The 26,103-nt window shown below is 30.8% G+C and overlaps 1 protein-coding gene across 3 annotated transcripts in view; it reads right to left on the reverse strand.

Annotated features, from left to right (window-relative positions):
• Positions 1-26,103, reverse strand: part of gry (trafficking protein particle complex subunit 11 gry) — a 122,278-nt gene that overhangs the window by 48,276 nt on the left and 47,899 nt on the right. For all 3 annotated transcript variants that reach the window (XM_085823758.1, XM_085823756.1, XM_085823757.1), the window contains exons 15-17: positions 23,995-24,140; positions 23,526-23,587; positions 9,064-9,199 (exon numbers count right to left, since the gene is read on the reverse strand). In XM_085823758.1, the coding sequence (XP_085679884.1) occupies positions 9,064-9,199; positions 23,526-23,587; positions 23,995-24,140 (344 nt within the window). The remainder of the gene's footprint in view (positions 1-9,063; positions 9,200-23,525; positions 23,588-23,994; positions 24,141-26,103) is intronic.

Consider the following 26,103-nt stretch of genomic DNA (forward strand, 5'->3'; position numbering starts at 1 on the left):
GCAATGTTCAACCTGTATTCAAATATAAACTATTATCATAAAAGTGTGTATTTAGTGTTATGCATTTCACAAATACTGTAGAATGAGCTGTTATGTACATATTGCAGTTCATCATATATGGATGCTTGCTTTTAAAAATATCTAAAATTGCACATATAAATTATCAAGTCCTAACACAAAAATACAGAAAATGAGTCTCAGAAGGCAGCTTTCTTATTTCAGTTTCACCCAAATAATTTTTTTTAATGAAGTTTAATTTTATTATACTATCCAAAGATCAAAACATCTAATAAATTCAAAATATAAGCAGTTTTCTCATTGTGCAGAAAAATTAATGCAAAATCATATGTAAACCTAATCCATTAGTCAAGAGTAAGACATGTTTTTCTTTTTATTTGGTGGTCTTATAATTAAAAAATTTTAAATATAATAGTCAATTCTAATCAATAAAATATAAGAATTACAGCATTCTCAATTTTAAAAGAAACAATCTGAATCACTAAGAGAAGCACTGGCTTTACATTTTTCTAAAAATAATCTTCACCTTCTTCCCAAAGAACAAGATGCACCTCACACACATGGTTCAAATGAAACCAAATTTTGTATGTAAATATTGTAGTTTGTAAATATTGTGTTTTGTATGTAAATATGTAGGCTGAATATCCAAGTGATTAAAATTTCAAATCTGAAAAACAGCTCTTTGGTCTCAGGTCTAAAAAATAATCTTTGTTGTGTTTAGCTAATTTACGTGTTAAAGACAGCAGAGTTATCATGAAAAACTTGAATGCAAACACTGTCAGCACAAAAGATGGTTTAGCACTTAATTTTCCACAAATTTTGCACTATTAGTTTTAATGATGCAGACTAGGATAAACTGTTACAATCCAGCCCATTCTGGAGAGACAAGGCCCTCCAAAATTATTGGAAACAAAATAATAAACAAATAACATAAAAGGTCATAACAGGTAGAATCTGGTAACATCTGCAACTTGTCTAGCCAGGAAATGAAGAAGCAATTGTGTGAAAATTGCACAAACAGTGATTATTATATCATTTTTTATCATCCATGCTCATAGATCCAAATATACACAGTGGTAGATTTAGGATTTTGCCACCCTAATCTAAACTTGTTCTACTGCCCCTATTCACAAGTATTATTTAGGATAATAATAAATCAGAATACCATTTCACATATATTTCTATTCAAATAAAGATTTTATTTGAATAAAGATAATTCGAAGAAACTGTAAAATTTAAAATTAGGAGAAACACTACAAGGATTTTTCAAGGATAATTTTGTATATCAAATTACCTTTGACATTAATAGGTTTCATTCAAAATCTATGCCAGTTTAAGGCTACTTTTTCCTCCAGTTTAAAAAAAATTACATGTGTATTTATGAACTGTGAACATGTAGGAGTTAAAAAGTTATTAAAAATAGAAATGAAAAAGAAAAATGAAAGAAAGGAAACAAGAAAATTCAAAGAAAATAATAATTAGTTTTTAAATTAATTTATGTTAATGTGCATAGCATTAACCATAAAAAATACTGAAAGAAAAAATTTAATACATATATCTGTTTATTTTATTTCATAATTTTGTGTTACTCTTTTGCTTCTGCAAATTTCTTAACTATAACAGGGTTCATAGCCACATTTTAGTTAAAAAAATAAGCACCTATAAGCACTTTTCAAGCACATTTTAAGAAAAAATATAAGCACATGTCTAATTACATTATACACAAATGCATAACCTTAAAAATTAGACTTGTAATTTAAAATATGAGAAATGCAGTATTTATCAAGAGAGAATAAGCATTACCTCAACCATAAAAAATAATTACTCTTTTTTTTTTTTTTTTAATTTTAAGTAACAGTTCAATTTACAGAAGTAGTTTACAATGAGAGAAAAAAAACTATGCAGAACCAAACTATATTACAAGATTCAATGATGAAATTTCAGTTCAAAATAGAGAAAATAAATAATAATAAGGCATATTTATTGTATTCGCTTTGAACCTAATAATAAATACAATTTATTTTTCCACTCATACTGATATTTAAATAATTTAAATCTAAATTCTGAACATTTTCTAAATTTTCATTGTATATCAGTTTTTCCCTAACAGATATTGCAAGCAAAGTAATTTAAGTAAAAAAGAGGAACATTTCTGAAATCAGAAGACAGAAATTTACTTCATGCAGTCATCCTTTAACAGCAAAAGCTTAACTAACCCGCATACTTGGATATTGGCGAATATTCGGACAGTCGAGCGTAACTTGAAAAAGAGGAGCGGAGGGGGATAGACTGTAGCCGCTATTTAGATTTTTCCGCTAAATAAGTGCTTTTGACATTTTGATATGTGAATCATATAAAAATAAACCAATGGAACTGAAAAATATTCTGCTCAGGAAGCACAGTAAAACTCTTATAAGTGTTCACAAACAAATCTCAGACAGAGCATCAAAATTAATTATCTCTGCAAAATATCGCAAACCGTTATTGCGCAATACGTGCACCGTAATTTTCCCCTATGTGGTATTACGCAATCGGAACCAACAGCTGCCGGTATTGGGAGAATAAAGAAGTAAATAACTGGGGTGTGTTTTATTCTAATTTTCAACACACAGCGCTAAATTTACGGAATAGAATCATTCTTCACTTGGGTTGGTAGACCGCAGAACTTTTAGTCCTATTCAATCCAGATTGGTAAGTGACAAAAAAAAAAAAAAAAAAAAAAAAGGTCCATTGCTTGTTTTGCAGCGAACTGTAATAGTTTCAATATTCGAGATTTTGCGGAGAAAGGGAGAACCTCCCAATCTTCGTACTGTATAATGTATTGGCCAAAAAAATGAAATTATTTTGACTATTCGATTACTTTCCCTTTATTTAAGCCATTCCAAATATTTTTCCTTAGAAAGGTAATCTGTGTTAAAACACAACCATTTTTGGAAGTTTACTATACTTCAGCAGTTACTGCAATTATGTTATTATAAACATTCATACATATGCTCATAATATAAGCATAACGATCATAATAAACACGAATATGAACTGACCAAGCGGAACGAGAATGCAAATTATTGAGATCTTGATAGAAATTCAAATGTGTGTAGTATTTGGGTGGGAGGAAAAGAATGCCGAATGTACAGGAATTTTCTATTGCTTTCGCAATTCTTTGACCAATAGAACGACGGGCACCTGTCTGTACTCTTCGTGCACACCAAAGGTTATGTTAATGCAGAGAAAGGGGAAAAAGCTGTTTCTGGGAGTATGATTCACCATCTAACATTCCATATTAGGAAGAAAAGTTGTTTATTTAGTTTCGGTTTTGGTACGAGGAAAAATAGTGCTTTCATTAAAAAAAAGCACTAAAAACAAAAAATAACGGCTTTAAAGAAAAAGTAAGCACCTATAAGGGCCTTTATATTTTATTTTCAAATATAAGGACTTATAAGCACTTATAAGGACCGCTACGAACCCTGTATAACGTAAAAAGAAATATTTTTGAGTACATTATAATCTATTATATTAACTAAATTATGTAATCTTCCCTCAGATATTGTTGATCTTGGGGGGGGAGGGAAGTTTTTATTCATCAAAGACAAGAAAATGATTATTCAGATGTACAGTTTGTAACAGGAGTAAAAAATTTTTCATATGCCAAAGACAAAAAAAATTATCTTTCAAATGTACAGTCCGTAATAGACGCACTTTATTCTTCTTACTTACGGATATATTTCTATTTTCATCATCATTTAAATGTTCTCATGAATATATTTTTCAAATAAACTTGTAAAAATGATGATCAATAACTACAAATAAAATTTCAATTTTGTTCTTTATTATTTAAAATATGTTGCTCTTCTTAATTTATATTGAAGAATAAGTGTGCTTATGAATTTTACTTACTCTACAATCTATGTCAATTAATATATTTTCCTCCTTTTGAAGTAATAAAAATTAATTTTTATATCTTTAAATACATCAGTGAGAGTGAAAAATTATCTTTCAAATGTACAGTCCGTAATAGACGCACTTTATTCTTCTTACTTACGGATATATTTCTATTTTCATCATCATTTAAATGTTCTCATGAATATATTTTTCAAATAAACTTGTAAAAATGATGATCAATAACTACAAATAAAATTTCAATTTTGTTCTTTATTATTTAAAATATGTTGCTCTTCTTAATTTATATTGAAGAATAAGTGTGCTTATGAATTTTACTTACTCTACAATCTATGTCAATTAATATATTTTCCTCCTTTTGAAGTAATAAAAATTAATTTTTATATCTTTAAATACATCAGTGAGAGATTTTATAATTTCATTATTATGGAAATAGTCCTGTTATTAAACTGTATTTTTTACTTGTTATATTAATCCTATCCAAAAAATCTTCTAGAACACTGCCATTTTTTGAACTTCAACAAATTATTGACAAGGCTTTTTAATTTCTACCAAATCCTGATTGCAATTTTTTCCATTCATGGCTGCAGAAAGTAAAATAATTAAATAATTATACAGTTCTCTTAACAAATAAAGAAATATAATGTTTCATTACAACTTGACACTGCACAGTGTCTAACAAGGTTTAGGGAGCAAGCAGCATACATTATATGCACAAGTATTAATTTTCTTAATAAAGCTTGGATATCTGAGCAAATTTGTGATTTATTGCTAGCTTGTCATGGGGCAAACAGAATGCCCGTTAAGTCTCAGGTCAGTTCTTAACATTTATCCCAATATTTAGTTATAAGAATAAAAACAACTCCATTGAAATATTGTTCTCCTACATTTACCTCATTAGAAAAAATACTACAAATGACTAATATAAAGAAGAAAAACAATAACTGAGAAATATTTAGTAAGGTGGTGATTTCTCAGTTATTTTAGCCATTAACAAAGCAAAATCTTCATATATAATTAAACATGCATAACTTATGCATGAAAAACAATATTTATTTTCATTTAATAATTTGCAGTATGATTAACAAAAAAAGGGGGATAGATTTCAGTAGTTAACTGCACTGTCCTTAAAAAACGATTATTTCATCGCAATCTTCTAATGGATGCTCATGACTAGTTAATTTTTTTATTCCTGCATTGTAAAATTTCTTTCTAATAACTGATTTTTTCCATTAATCTGCAAGTATAGCTTTTGATTATCATCATTATTATTATTTGCATGTACATCTTCTGATCCTCCCCTAGATACTCTAACTTTTAAATTTAGCATATAGGATTTATGAAACTGCTAGTGCTGTTCAACTATTAAATTCCTCTAATTATCATATCCTGTATTTCCAAACTACTTACAGTAGAGTCTTTCATCCAATATCTAAAAATCCATGAAATTTTACTAACACTTTCCTCTTTGTCCAGTCTCTTAAGGCATCCAATTGCATTTCCATTGTCATGTTAGTCTGCCTTCTTTTCTTCTTGGTCAATATGTCACTTGCATAGATAGACAATACAACATTTGCAAGCCTATATAGAAACTAATCTGCCCCCCAAAAATTAAAAATTTATGTTACAATAAAGTAGAGCCATATACTGTCAGTCAAGCCTGTTAATGGCTAGTAATCGAAAAGAAAAGAATGTGACTAGTAATTGATAATTGCTACTTGATTTTCTTCAGCAACTTTATTACGAATGGGATGGATTGGAATTTTTGCAAAAAGAACAAAACCTATAACCAGATTCTTCATTCAGGTTCCAAGAAAAAGTGTCACAAAGCGAAAGAGACAAAGGCTGAAAAATTTGAATACTGTAACATATCTTTGAATAGAACAGAAAAACATGCTGACATTCATACACATAAATACATATTGTAATTACAAGAATAAAAATATACTTATTCTGTTTGCACAGTATAAGCTATGTTAGGAATTATTACAGTCTAGCTGTTAATACACCATTACATTATTTCACAGATAATTATGTTCTGCTTGAGAAGAAATCATTTAGAAACAACTTTTTTTTTTTTTTTAAACATTTTGAGTAAATATGCTAGTATTTTAGCATTTTAATATTATGTTTGATCAGAACAGCTTCTCCCTTATCACTTTTTTTTGGTGGTGGTGGTAGGGTACTAATAATTATATAAGCATTTTCTTGAGATGACTTTCAATTAATACTAAAATTAGTAAATTAAAAAAAAAATTAAACAAAACTCATCTAGCTTAGTTTTAATTTTTCTGCATTACAGAGATCATTTCAAACGAAACTCACCTAATCTGGTTTTAAAATTACCTTAATATACAAATCAATAAGCAAATAAGAAATCAGAGAACCAATTAAATGAATCTAAAAAGACTTTTTGTTTCTGTTCATCAAATAGCACCAGTCTGGAATAAGACAGGGCCAAATTTGCATCAATTAAGTAATAAAAAACATTTTTCAATATCAATATGTTCAACAGCATATAATGAGTCTATTAGCTAATACCGACATTTCAGGACAATGTGACAATATTTTTTTTACTATTGCTTTACATTAAGAAAAAATATAAGCCATAATATAGTTATTTATTTATTATCAGACATTTGCATCTGAAAATGTGTGAAAACTTTTAAAAATCCGTTTATAGTTAAGTTTTTTTTTTTTTTTTTTGTATCAGTTTAATTTTGCAAACTGATTGAAATTTATAATTCTAAGTTTTGCTAGCAATAAAATTTGTTGCCCTAGGCTTTAACTTATGGCTAGCCACCTCTGCACACAAATACATTAACATGAACAACCATAGGATGACTTGTACAATGTCATTCCATTCCAAGCGATCAATCTGTTGCTTAAGGCTGATCATCAAGTATTGTTGACACTGTCTCAAAACAAACAAACTTGTACAAAGTTACTTGCATAGTCATAGATGCATGGAATATCTCTATATTGGTAATTCCATAAACTTCCTGCACCAGGAATAACAACCTTCAGAACACTTGGATATGCTTGACAAGCTCTCAGTACCACCTTCACAACAGAACAACACACTAAAGAAATACAACTAGTTTTGTTATTCTTATCACAGCATCTCCATATCAGATTTCAACAGGTCAGTTTCCAGCCAAACGATACAGTTTTACCAGGATTGTGTTCATGGTATTAATTCCTTTGCATGGTTAATCCAACCACCTGTGATTAAGCACACCTGGTACATGATAAGATACATTTCATTCTAGAATGTTTATAAACTGGCTAGCCAATTTAATCATGTCTGGCACATCACATATCAGGATGTTTTTTGTGAAATACACATACAAAGTCTGTCCTGAAAGTAATGTCAGTAAGTGTATTAAAAATCATTTATTGAATTTATCATTACAAGTGTTTAAAAATCTTCAAAATAGTTTCCTTTTACATCGACACATCAGCTCCAGCAGAACTTCCAGCTCTTAAATGTGCTGCATTAATCTTCCTCCAGATGTCCTTTAACCCTTTGGGTACATTTGATGACTTAGACTTCTCGTTCACTTGTTTGCCTAAGTTATGGTTAATGAATCTTAATCACCATTCAAACTAGGACAAAATTAAACATGTGCATTCTTGTTCATGGCAAAAATGATTGGTATCAGTTATAAGAGCAAGTTTCTTCCTGTACTTCAGTGAACGTTGTTTGTGAAAAGTAAACAGAAGAATTTTTTCAAATAAATCCGTACCCTATGGGTTAATCTCTGGTGAGCTGCTTTGATCCTGTCCACTGTTTCAAAATGCTTGCCTTTCAGGTGTGCTTTGAGGCATGAAAAGAGAAAAAAACCCGAGGGGGAGGGGGAACCAAGTCCGGGCTGTACAGAGGCTGGAGGATTGTTGGCATCCCTGCTTTGACCAGTTAGTCCGTGACGATGAAGGCACTGTGGGCCGGCACATTATCGGCACGCTTCCAGTTGTCTATGATGTCCGGCCAGATGTGTTGAACTTTGCGTTTCAGTCTTTTGAGGACTTTCACACAAAATTTAGAGTTCACAGTGGTTCTAGGTTCTACAAATTCATGATGAATCAGTCCGTGGATGTCAAAAAACATGATGAGCATCATCTTGTTCTTTTATTTGCTCCTCCTGGCTTTCTTCAGGTGGGTGGATGAGGGTGTGTGCCACTCTGATGATTGCCTTTTGGTTTCCGGGTCATATTCAAATACCCAAGTCTCATCACCTGTAATGATGCTGTCCAAAAACTTTCGATCACATTTCCACAAGTTGAGGTTTTCTTGGCATGTTTCAATGCACCATGACTTTTGGTCATGAGTCAGCACTTTTTTTCATGAGTGAGCACTTTTGGAACCATTTCTGCACACACCTTCCGCATGCTGATATGGTTTGTAATGATTTCATGAACTTAAGTTTTTGGAATGTTTAACATGTCGGCCATTTAACAAACACTTAGTTTAATGCACTTAAACTACTTTTAATCATCGGTCTGAGCTCAACAGTTCCTTCACTCATGTCACATTGTCAGCCGTGGTGGTCATGGATGGCCGTCCAGCGTGGTCCTCGTCATCAACCTTTACCCAGCCTTCCAGAAAGGCCTTGTGCCACTGAAACTCTTGTCGATTTGACAGGGCATGTTCTTTGTAAACAGTCTTGATCATAGTAACAGTCTCTGTAGCAGTCTTGCCAAGTTACACGCAAAACTTGATCACAAATCTTTATTCTAATGAACGCTGCATTTTCAATTGCTGAAGATTTAAAAAAACTTTCACAGACAGGCCGTCCTCACTCTCCTGATGTTCGAAGCACACTGAGCGATGGTGTGCTACTTAGCTGAGTTCCCCCACTACCAGTTTCAAATAGTTAGGCCACGTTCCAACATACAATCACATACCAATAAATTCACTGATATTACATTCAAGACAGACCTTGTTTATCTTAACTACATCATGTAAATTCTGGTACATGAGCCAAAGAAGAAACTCTCCCAACTTTTTCCAAATAAAGACCCACTGCTCAAGTATCATTATCATTTCTTTCTTTATGTAAATTAAATAAAATGGCAAACATAAAATTTAAGTTGAAATGCACACTATTTCATTTTAGTTGCCGTAACGGCAAACATCTGACTTACTAAATGGAACAATTGATGCCATCTGAATAGTGAAAATAAGAGGTTCCTTGTGATTATGCATTGTTTCCTGCCATAACTTTTCTGCTTCTTTATTATCTTGCTCAGAAATTCCAGGCATAGCAAATAGTGGCTTTCCCTTAAATTACACAAAATTATAATATTATTAAATCACAAATGTACATATTATATTCCAAAATGGTTGTAAACAAACAATTAAAACCATAAACATAGTACATGGGGGAGAAAAAAAGGTTACATGCATTTTCCAGTTTGCATAGCTCCCAAATAACAAACTTCAGGCGAAACAACAGAAGTTACAGTTTCATTTCATAAAAACAATTTCAGTACAAAATCATGATCATAAATAAGTAGAATTCTGGATAGGTAAGTGTTGTTCAATGATGCTACAAGTATTTTTGGAGAAAAGGAGATAAAATTAATAGCACTTAACAAATATGAAATAAAAATCAGAATTTCCAAGATCTAAAATTTTTTTTAATTTTTAAGAGAAATATCTATGAATATAAATTCATAGATGATTGTAGACTCACATACCAGCACTTCTTTAATGTTGATTAAAATTAAAATAGAATAATAATACAAATTAATAATGCAAATTAAAATAGATGTGGGATAATCTCATGTTGCCCAATACTAAAAAGCTGTAGCATAGCTTTTAGAAGAATTTTAGGAATTCAGTACAGTCAATTCATGATTAACCAAGGGTGCATTTATTGGGTTGCAGATTAATCACACACTGCCTTAAAAAGTTAAATTTATGTATTGCATAAAGATAAAATGATTACTATCATGAATCATCAGCATAAAACAAAATTGTCTACAGAAAATATAAAAAGGAAAAGAAAAGTGTATGGGACAATAACAGTGACACCAGATAATGCTTTCCAGACGAAATCTGCCTAAAACAGAAAGTTTTAACTTTTTTTATAATGAGTGTGATGCAATGGCATTGTTGGATTTTCTTTAATACTATTTATTTTCAATCCAATGGTATTTTGGGTTTTGTTTAATGCTATTAGTTTCTTCCTTACTAATGATATTTATTCTTCTATTATTTACTGTGCATTCTTTACACTGCATGAAACTACCCTCATGTAATCATGATTTCTGAGTTAACCATGGACATCTTCCCAGGTATTATACTGGTTTATTGGAAGTTGTTATAACTTCCATTAACTTTTAATAATAATGCTGCCAAATGATGTCAAGGTCTTCAATGTAATACCTTTAAGTGTATATATGATGGGGGACTCTTTAGACCTTATAAAACATTTGATCCCCTTGTTACACTTCAGACCTTCAGCATACTTTTTTGAGCTGCTGATGGATAGGATTCAACATCTCAGCACATTTGATGTCCATATTGCAGGACAAAGATGTATGGAATATATCATTTATGAAGTCGAGCAGGCACTGGGCTTTCCTTGAGCCACTTTTCATGGCTATATGGAGTCTGATTAAACTTGAGCTTGACACCAGGTGGTTCTGACAAGTAATCTGTTGCTTTATATCTCAGCAGATTGCTAAACAACAATGCTACGAATCATTCAGCCATCCAACAATGGAGAACAATGAAGTGTAAACAGGCATACTATCTAGAACTATACTTTTGCAATGGTGTAGAGAAACCATCATCCAGTGAGGTGCTTCTGTTCACTGCGCATCACAAAAGTCAAAGAAACACTGCCATTAGATCCTTAAAGTAAGGAAAAATTGCACTTAGCCTGATGAAGTTAAGTATGAACTGATGAGCTAAGTATGTGTGTCACTTGCTGAAAGCAGGGTGCGAAGCTTATCAGCTCTTGTCAGTAGGATATAGTTCATGCAAGTGTAGTGCCCAAGGGATTAAAACCACTGAATATAGTCAAAAGTCGTTCATTCGGACACCCATAATACGGAATGATCTGTAATCCGGACCTCAAAGCTACAAACTTTCTGCGCATCCGTCGTGTCGACATAAGACCTTTACGGCTGCAAATATGCATGTGCGCATGCGCAAAATACGTTTATGCATGCACGTTTAATGTATAACAGATGGTATAAGCTAAGCTAAAATTATCTAATTCCGTTAATGTTGCAGATTTCATTGTTCCTTAACCTTCGAATTGGATCCAGCTTATTATTTTTTGCAGACTGTTAGAGCAATTTTATAAAAGTAAGCTTGAACTTTCGATTATGTCAAATAGAATTTCCGATATATATTTACTAATATGTAAAGGATCTACAAAGCGAAAGTATGTTTCGAAGTCCATTAAACAAAAAGTGGAATTGCTGCAAAAAATGACCTAACCATTCCGAAATCTGTTTATTAATTTCACGCTGCTCTGTGGCGGCGGCGGCGGGGGGGGAGGGGATGCCACAGCGCGCAATGAATTGGAAGTTGATCTGTCAGCACTATCCTTATATTCAGGGCAGATGTTTTTATTTTATTCAATCATTCTTTACTAAATGTAGTTTTTCATCTCGATGTACTCGGTCTTTGATATGATTTAAATCAAGTTCCTCGTCATTATAATTCGCTTCCGATAGTGAAGAAAGTGACACAAAGGTTATTGAAAACGAAAAAATTTTGATTGACAAATTAGTCGGTATTCTCGACACAGCAATTATAGGACTTGAACAGCGGAACTTTGTAACTGAACAAGAAATTATGTCTGTTTATAGAATTAAAGAGAAAGTATTATCACATAAAACGAAGCAACTTAAACAACTTACATTGAAAGAAATGTTTAATAAAGTAAACAAATAAATATTAAGCTTTTTCTTTTTGTAAATTTTGATACCCTTTAGATCATAATTGTTCATTTTATAAATTACAGTTTCATATTTTTAATTTTATAATTTCTGCATGCCATCTCACCAGATTTATACTGATGATCTATAATCTGGAAAAATTGATAATCCGGAATCGCCGAAGTCCCGACGAGTCCGAATTTGTAGTTTTGGTTTGTGCTTGATCGCAGGCAAAAGGGCTGGCCGCATGGTTCATTTTCATGGTCTTCTCCATATATAACATGGACGCAAGCCAGTTTCCTTAAAAAGACTGATGAACTTAGCCTGATGAATCACTGTCACTTAGCCTGATGAAATTAACCTGAAGCTAAATAAACCAATTTCTTCAAAAAGTCAGATGAACTTAGCCTGATGAATCACTATCACTTAGCCTGATGAAGCTAAGTATGTATGCAACATGCTGAAAGCATGGTGCAAAGCTTTCAAAGCTTGTCAGTGTAGTTCATGCAAGTCTAGTGGCCAAGTGATTAAGACCACTAAATCCTGGTAGTTTGAACAGGTCTGGGGTTGAGCCCAGGCAAAAGGGTTGGCCAGGCAAAAGGGTTGGCAGTTTTCTCAAAACGTCCTCTATGAATGCATCTCTCCTCTTAGGCAGGCAGCCTTAGTGGCTTTGCCATATTCAAATAAGCAAACATCAAGCAAGTGTAGGTGTAATTTTGTATGGGAACTCTTTTAACAGGGGAAAAAATTTGCCCCTCAGTGCATATACTTTTATCTGTCTCTTACCAACAAACAATACAGGAACCTTCTACCAGATTATGTGAACTCATTTGGTTGCTTACAATATCCTTCAAGACCTACAAGACAATGCACTGTTTCATTATTTCTAAACTACTGCTTAGTGGTTCAAGGAACACTCAGCAAAGATGAGAGTGCCGGCCTAGCTCATGAGGTCACATGACCTCAATCCTATCAAACGCATTTAGAACAATAATGGCAGAGATATGAGCATTTTAGACCCTGTTCCAACAAATCTTCATGCGGATATCTATGCAGCATGCAGAAATCAATATAACTCAGAGTGCTTCCACTATCTCATGGAATCCATATCATGCTACATTGCCATAGTCTTCAAAGCGAAAGAGAGCATTACACACTACTAGGCATGCATCCATATTTGAATTGCTTGTCAGAGTACACAGAGCAGGCTAGAAGAGGTTATGAAAATTAAAATAAGCATTTATTTTTGTCTGCAAAGTTAAATTATAGATTAATTACACATGTGAAAGTAACAGACTTATTAACTAAAAAACTTCTGCATTTTTATTGCAGATATTGTAATAGATCTCTTTTTTTGTCACTGTTTCTGAAGAATATTTTACAGCACTAATAGTGAAATTGTGTTTCATTCAATACCTTTGCTAAATTATGTAATAAATAAGGTTTTAGCTCCAATAATGAGCTCATGTAGAAGAGTTTAGAAGCTATTACATACTGGTTTGGATACCTGCTTTTGTGACCAAGTGTAAGCTGATGGTCAACAGTTTAAATATCTGCTTTAGTGCTTTAGTGTACTACAATGGTATCTGCCGAAAATATTGTGGAGAAAACAATAAAACGCAAAAATACATATTGTAAAAATTATTGTGAAAAAAATAGAAAGCTAAGAAAAAACATTGCAGTTCTAAATTACCATGGTATAAAACAACATTGTAAAAAATAAAGCTGTTCAAAAACATCACCATAAAAATATCGTAGTACAACATAAAGAATCTACAAATCATCGGATGACTATAATATCGCAGACATATTTTTCAAGGTTTAAAAGTTCCAAATGCATACTCACATAATGATTTATAAGCACAAGTAAGGATTAAGAATATTTTTATATCAATATTTCATATTTTTTGATTCATTAATAATATTTTTGGCTAAAAATGCAAGAAAGAAATTTTAGCATTAAAAAGCTGAAAAATGAGTAGAAAATTAATGTTAAGTATAAGTATGCATAAATCAATGCTACATATGAGTATTATTGCTACTAATTGTATTAATGCTACTTAGTTAATAGAATTTTAAAGTTATATAAACTATTAAATGACATCATTTAGTTAACCTTCCAGCACGAGTGCTTGGCAATTTTACATGAGCATGCGCGTGTTGCATTTTTTACGACATCCGTTATTTTACCGTTTTTGACATGAAAAACGATAGAAATGAGTGAATATTGATAATAAATTTGTTAAGAAATCAAATATTAATCTTATTATTGCAAAATACAAATGATATCACATTCAAATATAAGTAAATTATTTTTAAGTTAGTGAGATGGAAATGCAAATAATGAATTAGATGCAAATCATTATATAAAATTTTAAATTTTTTATTCAATAATTATATTTTAAAATCGAAGCTAATTTTAATATTCATCAAAGACAAGTATAGACAATAAAAAAGGAAAACACCTTGGTAGGAAAAAAAGTAAGTTTAGCATTACTTACTTCTGCAAAAAAATTTACTTCTTACTGGTTAAAAAAAATGCACTTTAAACTAACTTTAATGTTTTTATTTATTTCTAGAAAATAGAAATAAAAGAAAATAAGGAAAGGAAATCGCTATTGTTCTCACATCCAAAGGTTTCCTTGTCTTCCTTTTCTTCATCAGATAATTCTTGAAGAATCTGAGCAAAATCAGCTGGTTGCACATATTTTTTTGCCATGAAAACCGATATAAAATTTACAGAGCCAAATGTATTCAAATTAAAATAATACACGGCAACTAATAACACAAAATTACAAAATATTTGAGAAAAAAATATTTTCCGAATTTTAAAACACGACCACACTTTTATGAAAAAACTGCCATGTAGCACAAAAACCCAGTTTAAAAAAAAAAAAAAAAAAAAAGTCAAATGACTTTCTGTTGGCACATTCCATGATGTGGAGAAGGGTAGAAAGGAGAAACAGAAATGACGTTCAGACGTCTCAGCTTCGATACACAAAAAATGTGCTTTAAAAACTGAATTTGTTGTAAATTTTTCGCATACACGCGTGCTGGAAGGTTAATCTCTTTTACAAAGTTGTATTGGCAGTTTTTCGTGAAAAATATAGTCTAAAAAATTAGAAGGGAAGATGAGTATGAAGTAATTATCAAACTGTAAAATTATTTTCTTTTACCTTGTTAATCTGATATTCTTTTAGTAAAAATTAAGTCTTGTTTTGTTTAAGTTCATTTGTCTTCTTAAAAGTGTCATTAACATTTTTATGTACAGCCTTGATTGAATGTTAATTCGTTAGTTATGACAAAAAATGTCAAGACGAAGCTATGCAATATTTCAGGAGGGGACTTTGCAAAGAACATTAGTGCTCTCTGCCTAAAGGCAGGGAAACCTTTGTGGGGCTTTCTTAGAAAATCTATTGTATCCACATTATATATTAAAAACACACACAAATCTCAAATATCGAGTTTGTTCCCTGGGTCAAACTACTGTGTTCAATGACTTTACCCCTTGTGCTTGGTGGCCATTTCAGGAAGGGAATATTAACAAAAAACTAATTTATTTTTAAAACATTCATTGAGAAGACTCCAATTTAAAATTACACCTAAAAACTGTAAACGCAATTTTTTTTTTTTCAGAAAGAATATATAATTAAAATGAATCCTTTTCACAACTTTGCTCCTAAGATGAATAGTGTTTCTGAGAACATAAATAAAAACAGGTATAAAACAATACCTCTCTAAGATGATCACAGAAGACTAAAAACATACAAAATTATCAATAGTCTTTTCAAAGAGGGTTTTTTTTTTTTTTTTTTTTTTTTTTTTTTTTATATATATTTAGACATTTTTATAAATAATTTACAAATATGATTAAATGCCTTCAGATACATTTTATTCTAAAATTTTTTTAGTTATTGCTTGAACTTTTATAACATATGGTGAACTATCTTTCTTAGAAGATCATTTCTAAAAGTGACCAGTACAGCTGTGATACACGCAGCGTATTTTTTAAGAAAGGGCCATTTTGTTGCATACACTAATATGCATTGTAAAGGTGACAATGAGTGCTTGCATTGTGCCCCGGCATTCCTTGGAAACATCTGTACTGTGTAGGTAATCTGTAAGGTCAGTTCTGTGTCTTTAAAATGTTCAAGATTATCGAATCTCCTGTCCCGTGCGAGGTACAGTGAGTGATACGTTTTTTTGTTCTCAAGAAACTTGCCTACTACGGACATTCACTGGCAGATTTGTGATGCTACTGCCATGAATGAAGGCAAAGGGTGTAAGTGGGTCAGAGACTTCAAAGCTGGCCACAACAATGTTCAAATTCATTATAAGCCCCACACCGGTCGCCCATCTGTGATCACAGACAACATGGTAGCTTCAGTTGAATCGAAAATTCCTGAGAACAAACACTTCACCATAAGCACTCTTTTAAATGAATTTCCTGGAGTGTCTAACCTAGGATGTGAAAATGGACATGACATTTTTGTTATCAGAGCAGGTGGCAAGTTTCTATGAGAAGAGTATTCAAAATCTAGTTCCAAGATATTATACGTGTTTAAACAATCTTGGCAACTATGTTGAAAAATAGAGAAACGTAAGTAGATTCTGAAAATAAATTTGGTTTCTGAAAATTTTTTTTGGTTTGGTTTTTATTTTCAGAACTCTTGTATACATATATATATATATATATATATATACCCCCTGATCTTAAAAGTTCTTACCCAGCCTTTGTTTTGACAATCCTTTATCAAAATTATATACTTCCAATTATACAAGTGTTTTAAATGATGATAATATTCATGCTTTGGTAATCTTTGTTTTGAGAATCCTTTATCGAAATTATATACTTGCAATTACAGAAATATTTTAAATGAGGAAAATATTCATCTTTTGTGTAGCAATGTCAAAAAAAAAAAAAAAAAAAGAGACAAATAATGAAATCTAAATTTAATGTCTTTGTCATGAAATAATAAAATTATAAGAAATTTGACTCCCATGTGACATAAATTAGCCAGGAAATTTAATTTTAACATTTACAGTTTTTTATGTCCTTTTCAACTTACCTAAAGGATTGGTTATTCAAGTTAGAGTAATTCGAGGAGATAAGTTTAAATGAAAATGCAACAAAAAGTGTGTATATTTTAATAGGCCATACAAAGGAAGACATGTGGTGTTTGCATCAGATTTCTTTTTCTTTAGTAAGCATTTAATTTTTTGATTAAAAAAACTTTGAACTATTTCTTGCCATTTCTTAATACACAGTGAATTAGCTCAAAGGGATGTTGTCTTGGAGTGACCAATAATCAGTTTAGGTATATATAGACATATATTATCAACTGATTGTGAAACACTGGTTTCTTCCAGATATAAACCACTTGTTTTCTGTTTTGGTCCAAAACAATATTTTATATTTTGTTAATTTCAAAAGTCAATAAAGACATTACATAGTTAAATGGGAAACATTCCGTCAGCTGTAAAATGTCAGCTAAGCAATTTGCCATTTGATTTATTTTTAGTACATCTGATATTCATTTTGTTATTTTACAAGGAATCAGAACTATTTATGCAGATATATAAGGGGTTTCATTTAGAAGTCAAACAAGAAAAAATCAGCGTTATATTTTCAAATTTTCACAAGAATAGTTTCGATGGTTTTACCGAACCTTCATCCCCAGCTGCAAAAGCACAAATGAACAAGATAAGATATAGTATTTAGATAAGATAAGAAAGACTGGATTTACAGAATTCCTTGCCAGTGTGGTTTAATTTACATTGGTCAAACTAAGACAGCTCTAAAATTTCACGTTAAGGAACATGAGGCATATGTTAGAAAAAAGGAAACACAGAAGTCTTCTGTTGCTCAGCATTGTTGGTCCGAAAATCACACTTTCAATTTTTCTGCAGCCAAAATTATTCAAAAAAACATTTTCCATTGGGAAACTGGATTTTCTAGAGGCACTTCACATTCAAAAAATCTTTCTGTTCGAGTTGATGAGCTAATTCCTATCCATCTTTGCCTTCAGCCATTAAAGAAATTATGTTTTAGCTCAGGTTTCATCAACAGATGGCGACAGTAGCGTGACTCCTGTCCAGTCTTTTTTAGCTTATCTAATCACTATATTTTATTTCATTCATTTTCGCTTTTGCAGCTGAGGATGATGGTTCGGTAAAACCATCGAAACCAGTCCTGTCAAAATTTGAAAATATAACGCTGATTTTTGTTGTTTGACTTCTAAATTAATACTTGTTCGGCATGTTATTGTATCTTAATATAAAGGTTTTTCAAGTGAAAAAGTACAAAACATCACAACTAAACTGGTTGAAATTTGAATTTGCCACTTTGGATAATATAGTGAGACATCTAAGGACATAAATGAAGTGTCCAACGTGGTTGTGTGCATGCACAAGCCCTTACACATGATGCCAGAGTGAAGCAGGAAGTTGTGTGTTCCGTCCAATTGATGTGGCAGTGCATGTGATGACATCTTGGAACTCACATTGCAAAATTTGATGATTGAGCAGCAGCAAGATGTTATCAGATTTCTGACTGTAGAAGGGGTTAAAGCGGCCAATACTCAGTGCCAGATGGTGGTCATATATGGAGGAGACTGTCTATCTGACAAGTCAGTGAGAAAGTGGAGTGCCAGTTTTCGTGAAGGCTTGGAGCGTTTGAGTGATGACCCAAGATCAGGGCAGGTAAAAACAGTAATCCCGGCTGTACTCATCAACAAGTTGAACGACTTGTTGAAAAGTGACATCTCAAAGAGAAGTGCTTCAACTTGGATGACAAGCTGCTGGACACAGTGGAGGACTGGCTCTTGTAACAGCTACAGGAATTCTGGGAAGAAGAAATCCACTGTTTCAGTTGAGCTTAGGCCTTTGGTGATTACTTGTGAATAAAGACTTAAGTACATCTATTGTGTCATTTCATACCTTTTCATTTGAACACCCCCCATAGATTAATGATTAAATAAAAATTAAATTTAAGTTCTTGCTTCATTTGATGAATATTAATATTTCACAGTGAAAAATTAGTAAACAGAGTTTTTAAAATCAGAATAAATTAGAATTATTTAATTATTTTAAAACGGCTTAAACCTAAAGCAAAATGTCATTAAATTAAATGTCAGATAGATGGCTAGAAGATACAGAACTAGATGTAGACAACTAAAAGTATTACACAAATAAAAAATAAATAAATAAAAAAATAAGAGATGAGACTAGTTAGAGTAAAATTATTCATGTTGAAATAAAATGGAAAGAATTTAAAAATAAAATAAGCCCTGTTTAGCTATCCATATCAAAAGAAAGGCCTCATATGAATATACTATACATTGTTACTATTTGAACACTTTTAAATATCTAAATGATGAGTTTATATTAGCCAAATATTTTATTAGTTACTTATCTCTGTCCATCTATATTTATACACATACTGTCGAGCAACGAGTGCCTGATGTACCAGTCGCAGCCACTATCCCACCAAAAGAGAAAACTTTTATTTAAGAAACTTCATAATAAGTCAAACAGGAAAATCAAAAATAGGCTTTACATCTAAAATCATCTTGTACATTTTTATGAATCGTTTCCATTTTTATTCTGGTATTTATTATTATTATTATTATTATTATTGCCTTGAATTTTGTTCAATCAAACATTTTGCAAATCATTCCAATTTGTAAATACCCTGCTTGCTTCTTGTAAGCATAATTGTGGTCACATGAATAAGATTGCTGAATACTGGCAGTTTGCCCGGTATTTGATCCCAGGCTAACGTGTTGCCTGCATGGTGGTTTTCCGCATGTGAAACTTGAATACAACCTGTTTCCCTTAGAAAGTCCTTCACAGCGGCTTCTTTCCCTACAGGCAGATAGCCGTCATCTGCTGTACTGTATTCTAGTCTAATTTGCAAGCATAATATTAGTGATTTTGGAAATGAGATAATAGTGATTTTGGTATTGATATACATATCAAACATGTGTACATAACTAATTTACTAGGTTATGCATTGTACTTATTTTCAATCAACCTCTGATTTTTAGAATAGACTTTTGTGAAATAATTCCATCATAAGAACTTTTAAATACTTCCATCACAAGAACAGGACTGAGATAATGATAAAATGAAAGAAATATTCATCTTGGTTGAATGATTTTAAAAATACTAAATTATGACTTGCAATGGGAAAATTATCATCAACCATAAAAAAATTTTAATCTGAATTAAGTAATTCACATTTTTTTCAGTTTCAATAAACACGTTATACTGGTTTTGCAATAATGAAGTTTAGTTTAATCAGATTTTCATTATATAGAGTAGAATCCCAACTATACCAGATAATGTGGATTACCTCGAATGATTGAAAATATGTATAAATGTTCACCTATAATTTCATAAAAAGTTAACTTTAAGAAAATTTGCAGTGTTATTACGCAAAGTGGCAGATTGGCCAAACAGGCCCTGGCAGGAAAAAAATATGCCTGGTCTAAGGCCCCATATAAAATGTCATTATGCACTTAAGTTTTCAGTGTTATCATAATCATCATAAAAAGTAACTTTATAAAATAAAATATACTTTTGCAGAAAAGTAACACTATTCATATATATATATATTAATACAAATAAAAAGATAATTTTATTTGATTTTAAAGTGTACATTATGAAAATAAATATGTCTTCTTTAAAATTAGCTTTTTTCCAAAGTATCTCAGAAGCCTTTAGTTTAATTCTTAAAATTCAAAATATCTTCTTTTTACTGAAAAAGGGTTATATCTGATCACTTTAATTAAAAAATAATCATGGAGCATGCAAATACGGATATTAATTTATACTTATTATTTATATTCAAAATAATATATTTATAAAGCACTCAAAACAACACATTATAAACAATGACTTTTTTTTCTTTTAATTCACAACATTGGCCACTGACATATGAAACTTTTCATTCAATGAAATTTAAAGTCATGTAAAATATATACAGTTTTTACCTTTGTAATCTAGCTTTCCTAAGGACAGTTTATTGAAGTTTCTATTTTATTAATTTTTATCTTTAATAAAAAAATTATGCGGACAAACAGAAGCCTCAAATTTATTAATTAAAACTTCCAAGAACAAAAATTGACACAAAATTAAGTATCAATCAGAAATATTAATATAATTTCGCTTTCAGTTTCTGGTATAAATGTGCATAAATTAAGGTACTTTAAAAGCTCAGAAATTCCAAGAAAAACACATAATCTTATGAAATAAAAGACTATGACTAGTATTTTTATTGTACTATTTATTTTTATTGTATTAATATGAGGTACTTTCCTTAAAACGTTCTCTTTGAACCACATTTCCTAAGCGATAATTTCTCAGCAGTTCCATGATAAAATACCTACCTTCCTTAGCAGAAGCCATAATAAAATGCCTACCTGTCAATATATAAAATAATCTTTCACAATAAACCAATTACTGATCACTTCTAGAGAACACTGCTTAGAGATAATTCACTACGTATTAAGAAAGACCAAGAAATAAGCAAAAATGTATCAACTCAAAAAATCGAAAATTAAATACCTACTGAAAGAAATAAAAATTACTTAAGTGGGAAAGCTCAATGCAGTAAATCTCCTCTGAGGCCAACATTTACAGTTCTAAATGATTTACCTTTCAGTGAAGCTGGTTGTCTTAGAAAGATTTCCAAATTTCCCAGCTATACTGGTCACTTTTAAAAGTAGTAATCTAAGAAAGATGGTTAACTATATCTTATAAAAGATCCAGCAATAGCTAAAAAAATTTTCAATAAAATGTATCTGAAAAAATTTAATCATATTTTTAAATTATTCATAAAAATGCCTAAAAATAAAGTTAAATATATAAAAACCTCTTTAAAGCTACCACTTACAATTCTACATCTTTTTAGTCTCCTATGAATGTGATCATCTTTAGAGAGGTATTCTTTAATACCCATATTTACTTACATTCTCAGAAACACTAGTTATCTTAAGAAGACTGTTGCCAAGAGGATTCACAATAATTATGTATTCTTTCTGAAAAAAATCTGCATTTATTTTCTAGGTATAATTTTGAATTTGAGTCTTCTCAATGAATATTGTAAAAATGAATCAGTATCCATTAATATTCCCTTCCTGAAATGGCCAGGCTTTCCTGCCCTTATGCATAGAGACCTAATGTGCTTTGCAATAATCCAATAAATCCAAAACCTTTAGTGAAATATTATGTAGCTTCTACCTGATATGTTTTGCCATAAATAACGAATCAACATTGGAATGAGGCTATACATAAATTACATTAATGCCATTTTTAAGAAGACAAATGAACTCAAACAAAACAAGACTTAATTTTTACTATATATCAGATTAACAGAGGTAAAAGAAAATAATTTTACAGTTTGATAATTACTTAAACAATTTCAATATAGGCAACTCCAATGCGTGCACATCTTCCCTTTTCTAATTTTTTAAACTACTTTTTTTTTTTCAAAGAAAAACTGCCAATATTACTTTATGGAAGAAGTTAATTAAATAATGACTTTTAATAGTTAATACATAAATTTAAAATTCTATTAACTGTGTAGCACTAATTACATACTCCTGCATAGCATTAATTTTCTATGTATTTTCAGCTTTTGAATCCTAAAGTTTCTTTCTTGCTTCTTAGCCCCCCCCCAAAAAAAACTGCATAAAAAAAATATGAAATATACAGATAAAAATATTCTTCATTTTTATTTGCACTTACAAATTATTCTGAGAATATGCCTTTCCAACTTTTAAAGCCTGAAAAACACATGTCTGTGATGTTATCATCATGTGATGATTTGTAGATGCTTTACTTTTATCACAACATTTTTTAACTACTTCATTTTTTATGATGATACCACGATGTTTTAGAGCAGGGTTTCTTAAACTTTTTCCAGTCACAACCCCTTTTTGTTACTAAGATTTTTTCGCAACCCCCAGAACCCCATAATATTTACAAAAGTTTTGTGGGACCCCATAAGTATTGTGCAAATCTGACACACGCATGAGTGAAACTGTTAATTTTTTCACTTGTACTGTAATATACTATTGCAGTTTTAGGTCATTAATTTCTAATTTTAAGACAGCACAAAGTGAAAATTTTAAATAAGTAACAGATGAAATGACAGCATCATGTGCAAAGCAAGGAAATGAACGTTTATACTAATATAAAAGGAATCCGTCAAAACATTTTCATTTTTTAGTTTGTCTGTATTATTGTCTTATCTTTATCTATTTTCAGATACATTGTGTAAAATAGTTGGTAATTGTAAAATTATTATAATAAGTTAAGGAAATATCAGAACTGCTAAAATTTTTGGCAACCCCCTGCTGCAGGTCCCCCAACCCACACTTTAAGAAACGCTGCTTTAGAGCTAATTTTTTTTTTTTTTTTTTGCTCTATCTTCTCCCATGATGTTCTAGACATTTTTTCCTTGTGTTGTCTTCGCAGTGATGTTTTCGTCTGCAACCACTAAAATGGTTGCTTCAAATTTTACTTGTGATACACTGTTTATTAATTTGCACATCACAAAGATATCCTCGCCCCCCCCCAAAAAAAAAACAGTTACATGGCTACTCTTATTTATGACTTACCCTGCATTTACAAAATGTATGAGAAATACACATGAATATTAGCCTCATTTACACAATTCCATAATAATATTAAATACTTACCAATAATATATTACTTATATTATTTTGAACAACAGTTTTTTCATCTGTACTACATAAAATCCCTATTAAATTATATGTTAAGGAAAAAAAGAAACAGAAAAATAAATATATATGAACACTGTCAATTATTGCTACTAGCAAATTTCCAAATAAAAAATGCACAGAAAATTTTCTGAATGTTTCCCAAGCAGTAATGTAATATCAAATCCTGATATAATATATATATTTGATTATTACTGTATATAACTCTTAAAAAAAGTCATTATTTGCAAATACTGGGAAAATAATCAATGGCAAGAATGTAAATAATTTTTCTGTCTAACCATGATATTAAATACACAATGTCAGCCATCAAAACAAACTTATTCCGTATCGAAACATGACTATTATAAAAAATCTTGACATGTACTATGACTAGTTATAGCACATAAACAATTCGCACACATTATTTGCCAATATTTAAGGATACAATTGCTGATTATCTCAATGCCTAATAAAATATAGTCTTGCACACTAGCAGATAAATATGCAGAACGCAAAGCAGTGGAAAGTATGCTAGAAACAATTGGACGCCATTTTTCAATCCTATAGTCCCAAAGTACATGCTTCAACAAGCTGTAAAATAATGAATTTTCATTAAAGCCACAATACCATACAAGGAAAGCAGAATTTTTCAAAATTACTAGTAAGAAATAATATATTTATTATTAAGCCAGTTTATATAAAATTAAAACACATAAAAAATATTAAATGTTACGCAAGTTTTAAAAAATGCATAAATATGTTTATTAATTCTGAAAAATAATGGAACATGTATCTCCAAAGTTCTATGAAAACTCAAGACTGGTTACATCTAAAAATTCTACATACAGTGGCTCAATAGCAATTCTGTCTTCAAAAATCATTAGTTTGGTGTACTTATCCTAGTAATTATAAACTGCTTTTACAAAAGCATGATTAATATATCAATATCACCACATTATATGTCTGTAGTATCCTGATAAGTTTTAAGATGCTAGTTCATATAAAAAAAATTCCCTAGCTAGATTTCCTTTTTATATAAATAGATGCATAAAACAAAATAGTTGATTTCATTATCTTTTTTCAAAATTTAATTCTTTTAGACATAATTTATTAATAAAAAATAGCATTCTACTAAGCAGGGGCATGCCATCCATATGAGAAAGGTCATGCTGTGCTCAATGGTGGCAAGGTCTTCAAAAGGCACCTAGAGTAATTTTATTATCTACCAATACTAATCGGTGGTGAAATTATAAACCATTCACTTAGACTGTTCACCATTCAGTCAAAAGTTTTCAGGTTCAAGTTTGCAAAATTTCAGGTTTACTTAAACACTTTTGCAGTCGGTGCAGGTTTATTGATTTTTCATTATTCTCCTAAGTGTGCGAGCCATATGAGCATACCAAATATATGTATTCATTAAGTCCTAATTTGCTAATACAGTGATTGTGAAAAGTAATTAGAAAATAAGATGAGTTATTAAGTGAATTCAGCTTCAATAATTAATTACAATAAGTATAATGCTTTAATCAACTTTAAAAAAGCTTACGTAGTTGTAACTACATATTCAGTTTACCAAATTTCTATAAATACGTAATGAAATGTGGCATTACAGTAGTTCTAAAACTTAAAATTTTGAATTTTCTTTAATAATTTCTTTATATAAAACAAATAAAACTTTGTGCTTCCTAATTCTTAGTGTTTTACTGATTTTATTTAGATGGCCGAGGAGAAGAAAAGAAATTGTCTAGTTGTCAAAACTTGTTTAACAACCAATACTGGGAGGAAGACTTAAAGAAGAGCAATTACCAGCTTTTTTCGGAAGCTCGCACATTTTTGAAACAGTACTTCTACTCATAACAGTGGTTTTGTGAATGGGTTAATGATGTAAATATTATCTTAATGAAAGGAAGTTTATGAAAACAGAGACTAAAATAAGCAAGCATACAAATTTAGCTAAAAAATGCAGGTCTTCATGTGCAGATTCAAACAGCCGTGCCACTTAGAGGGTTAAGAAAATATTCCGTATATATATATATAGAGAGAGAGAGAAAGTTTTATTCTATTCTGTATATATATATATATATATATATATTTGTATACAGAATAAAACTGACTATAAATCTACTAATCTATTATTTCACAGCACTCTGCATGACATTTTGTATTTAGCATCATAAAGCATAGTTAACATTTTACTAATTGGATTTTTTTCTCTATGGAGATGATCTATGAGACAAAAATATCTTTTTCTCTATGAGATCAAAAAGATGAATTCAGTATTTACACAATTATTCTAATTTCAGTGCTAAAAGCATTTTCATGTGATACTGTACATTATTTCTAGAAACTTTGTAATTGGAAGTAAGCGCCTTGGATTAATATTTAAAACAATAAATCAGCAACCATCTTTTCTGAACACATTGTAAGCAGATTACACCCCACAGATAACTTTGGAGTTACCTGGTTAAAAAAAGATGTCAAAGGGAAAATGGCTCATATTAGTTAGACTAAAGAAAAACAACAAAAGCCTTACTGTTCTCCTAGAAGGAACCAA

Source organism: Stegodyphus dumicola, chromosome 9, assembly GCF_044657685.1.
Source record: "Stegodyphus dumicola isolate Sdum_Otavi_A_Nest chromosome 9, ASM4465768v1".
NCBI lineage: Eukaryota > Metazoa > Arthropoda > Arachnida > Araneae > Eresidae > Stegodyphus > Stegodyphus dumicola.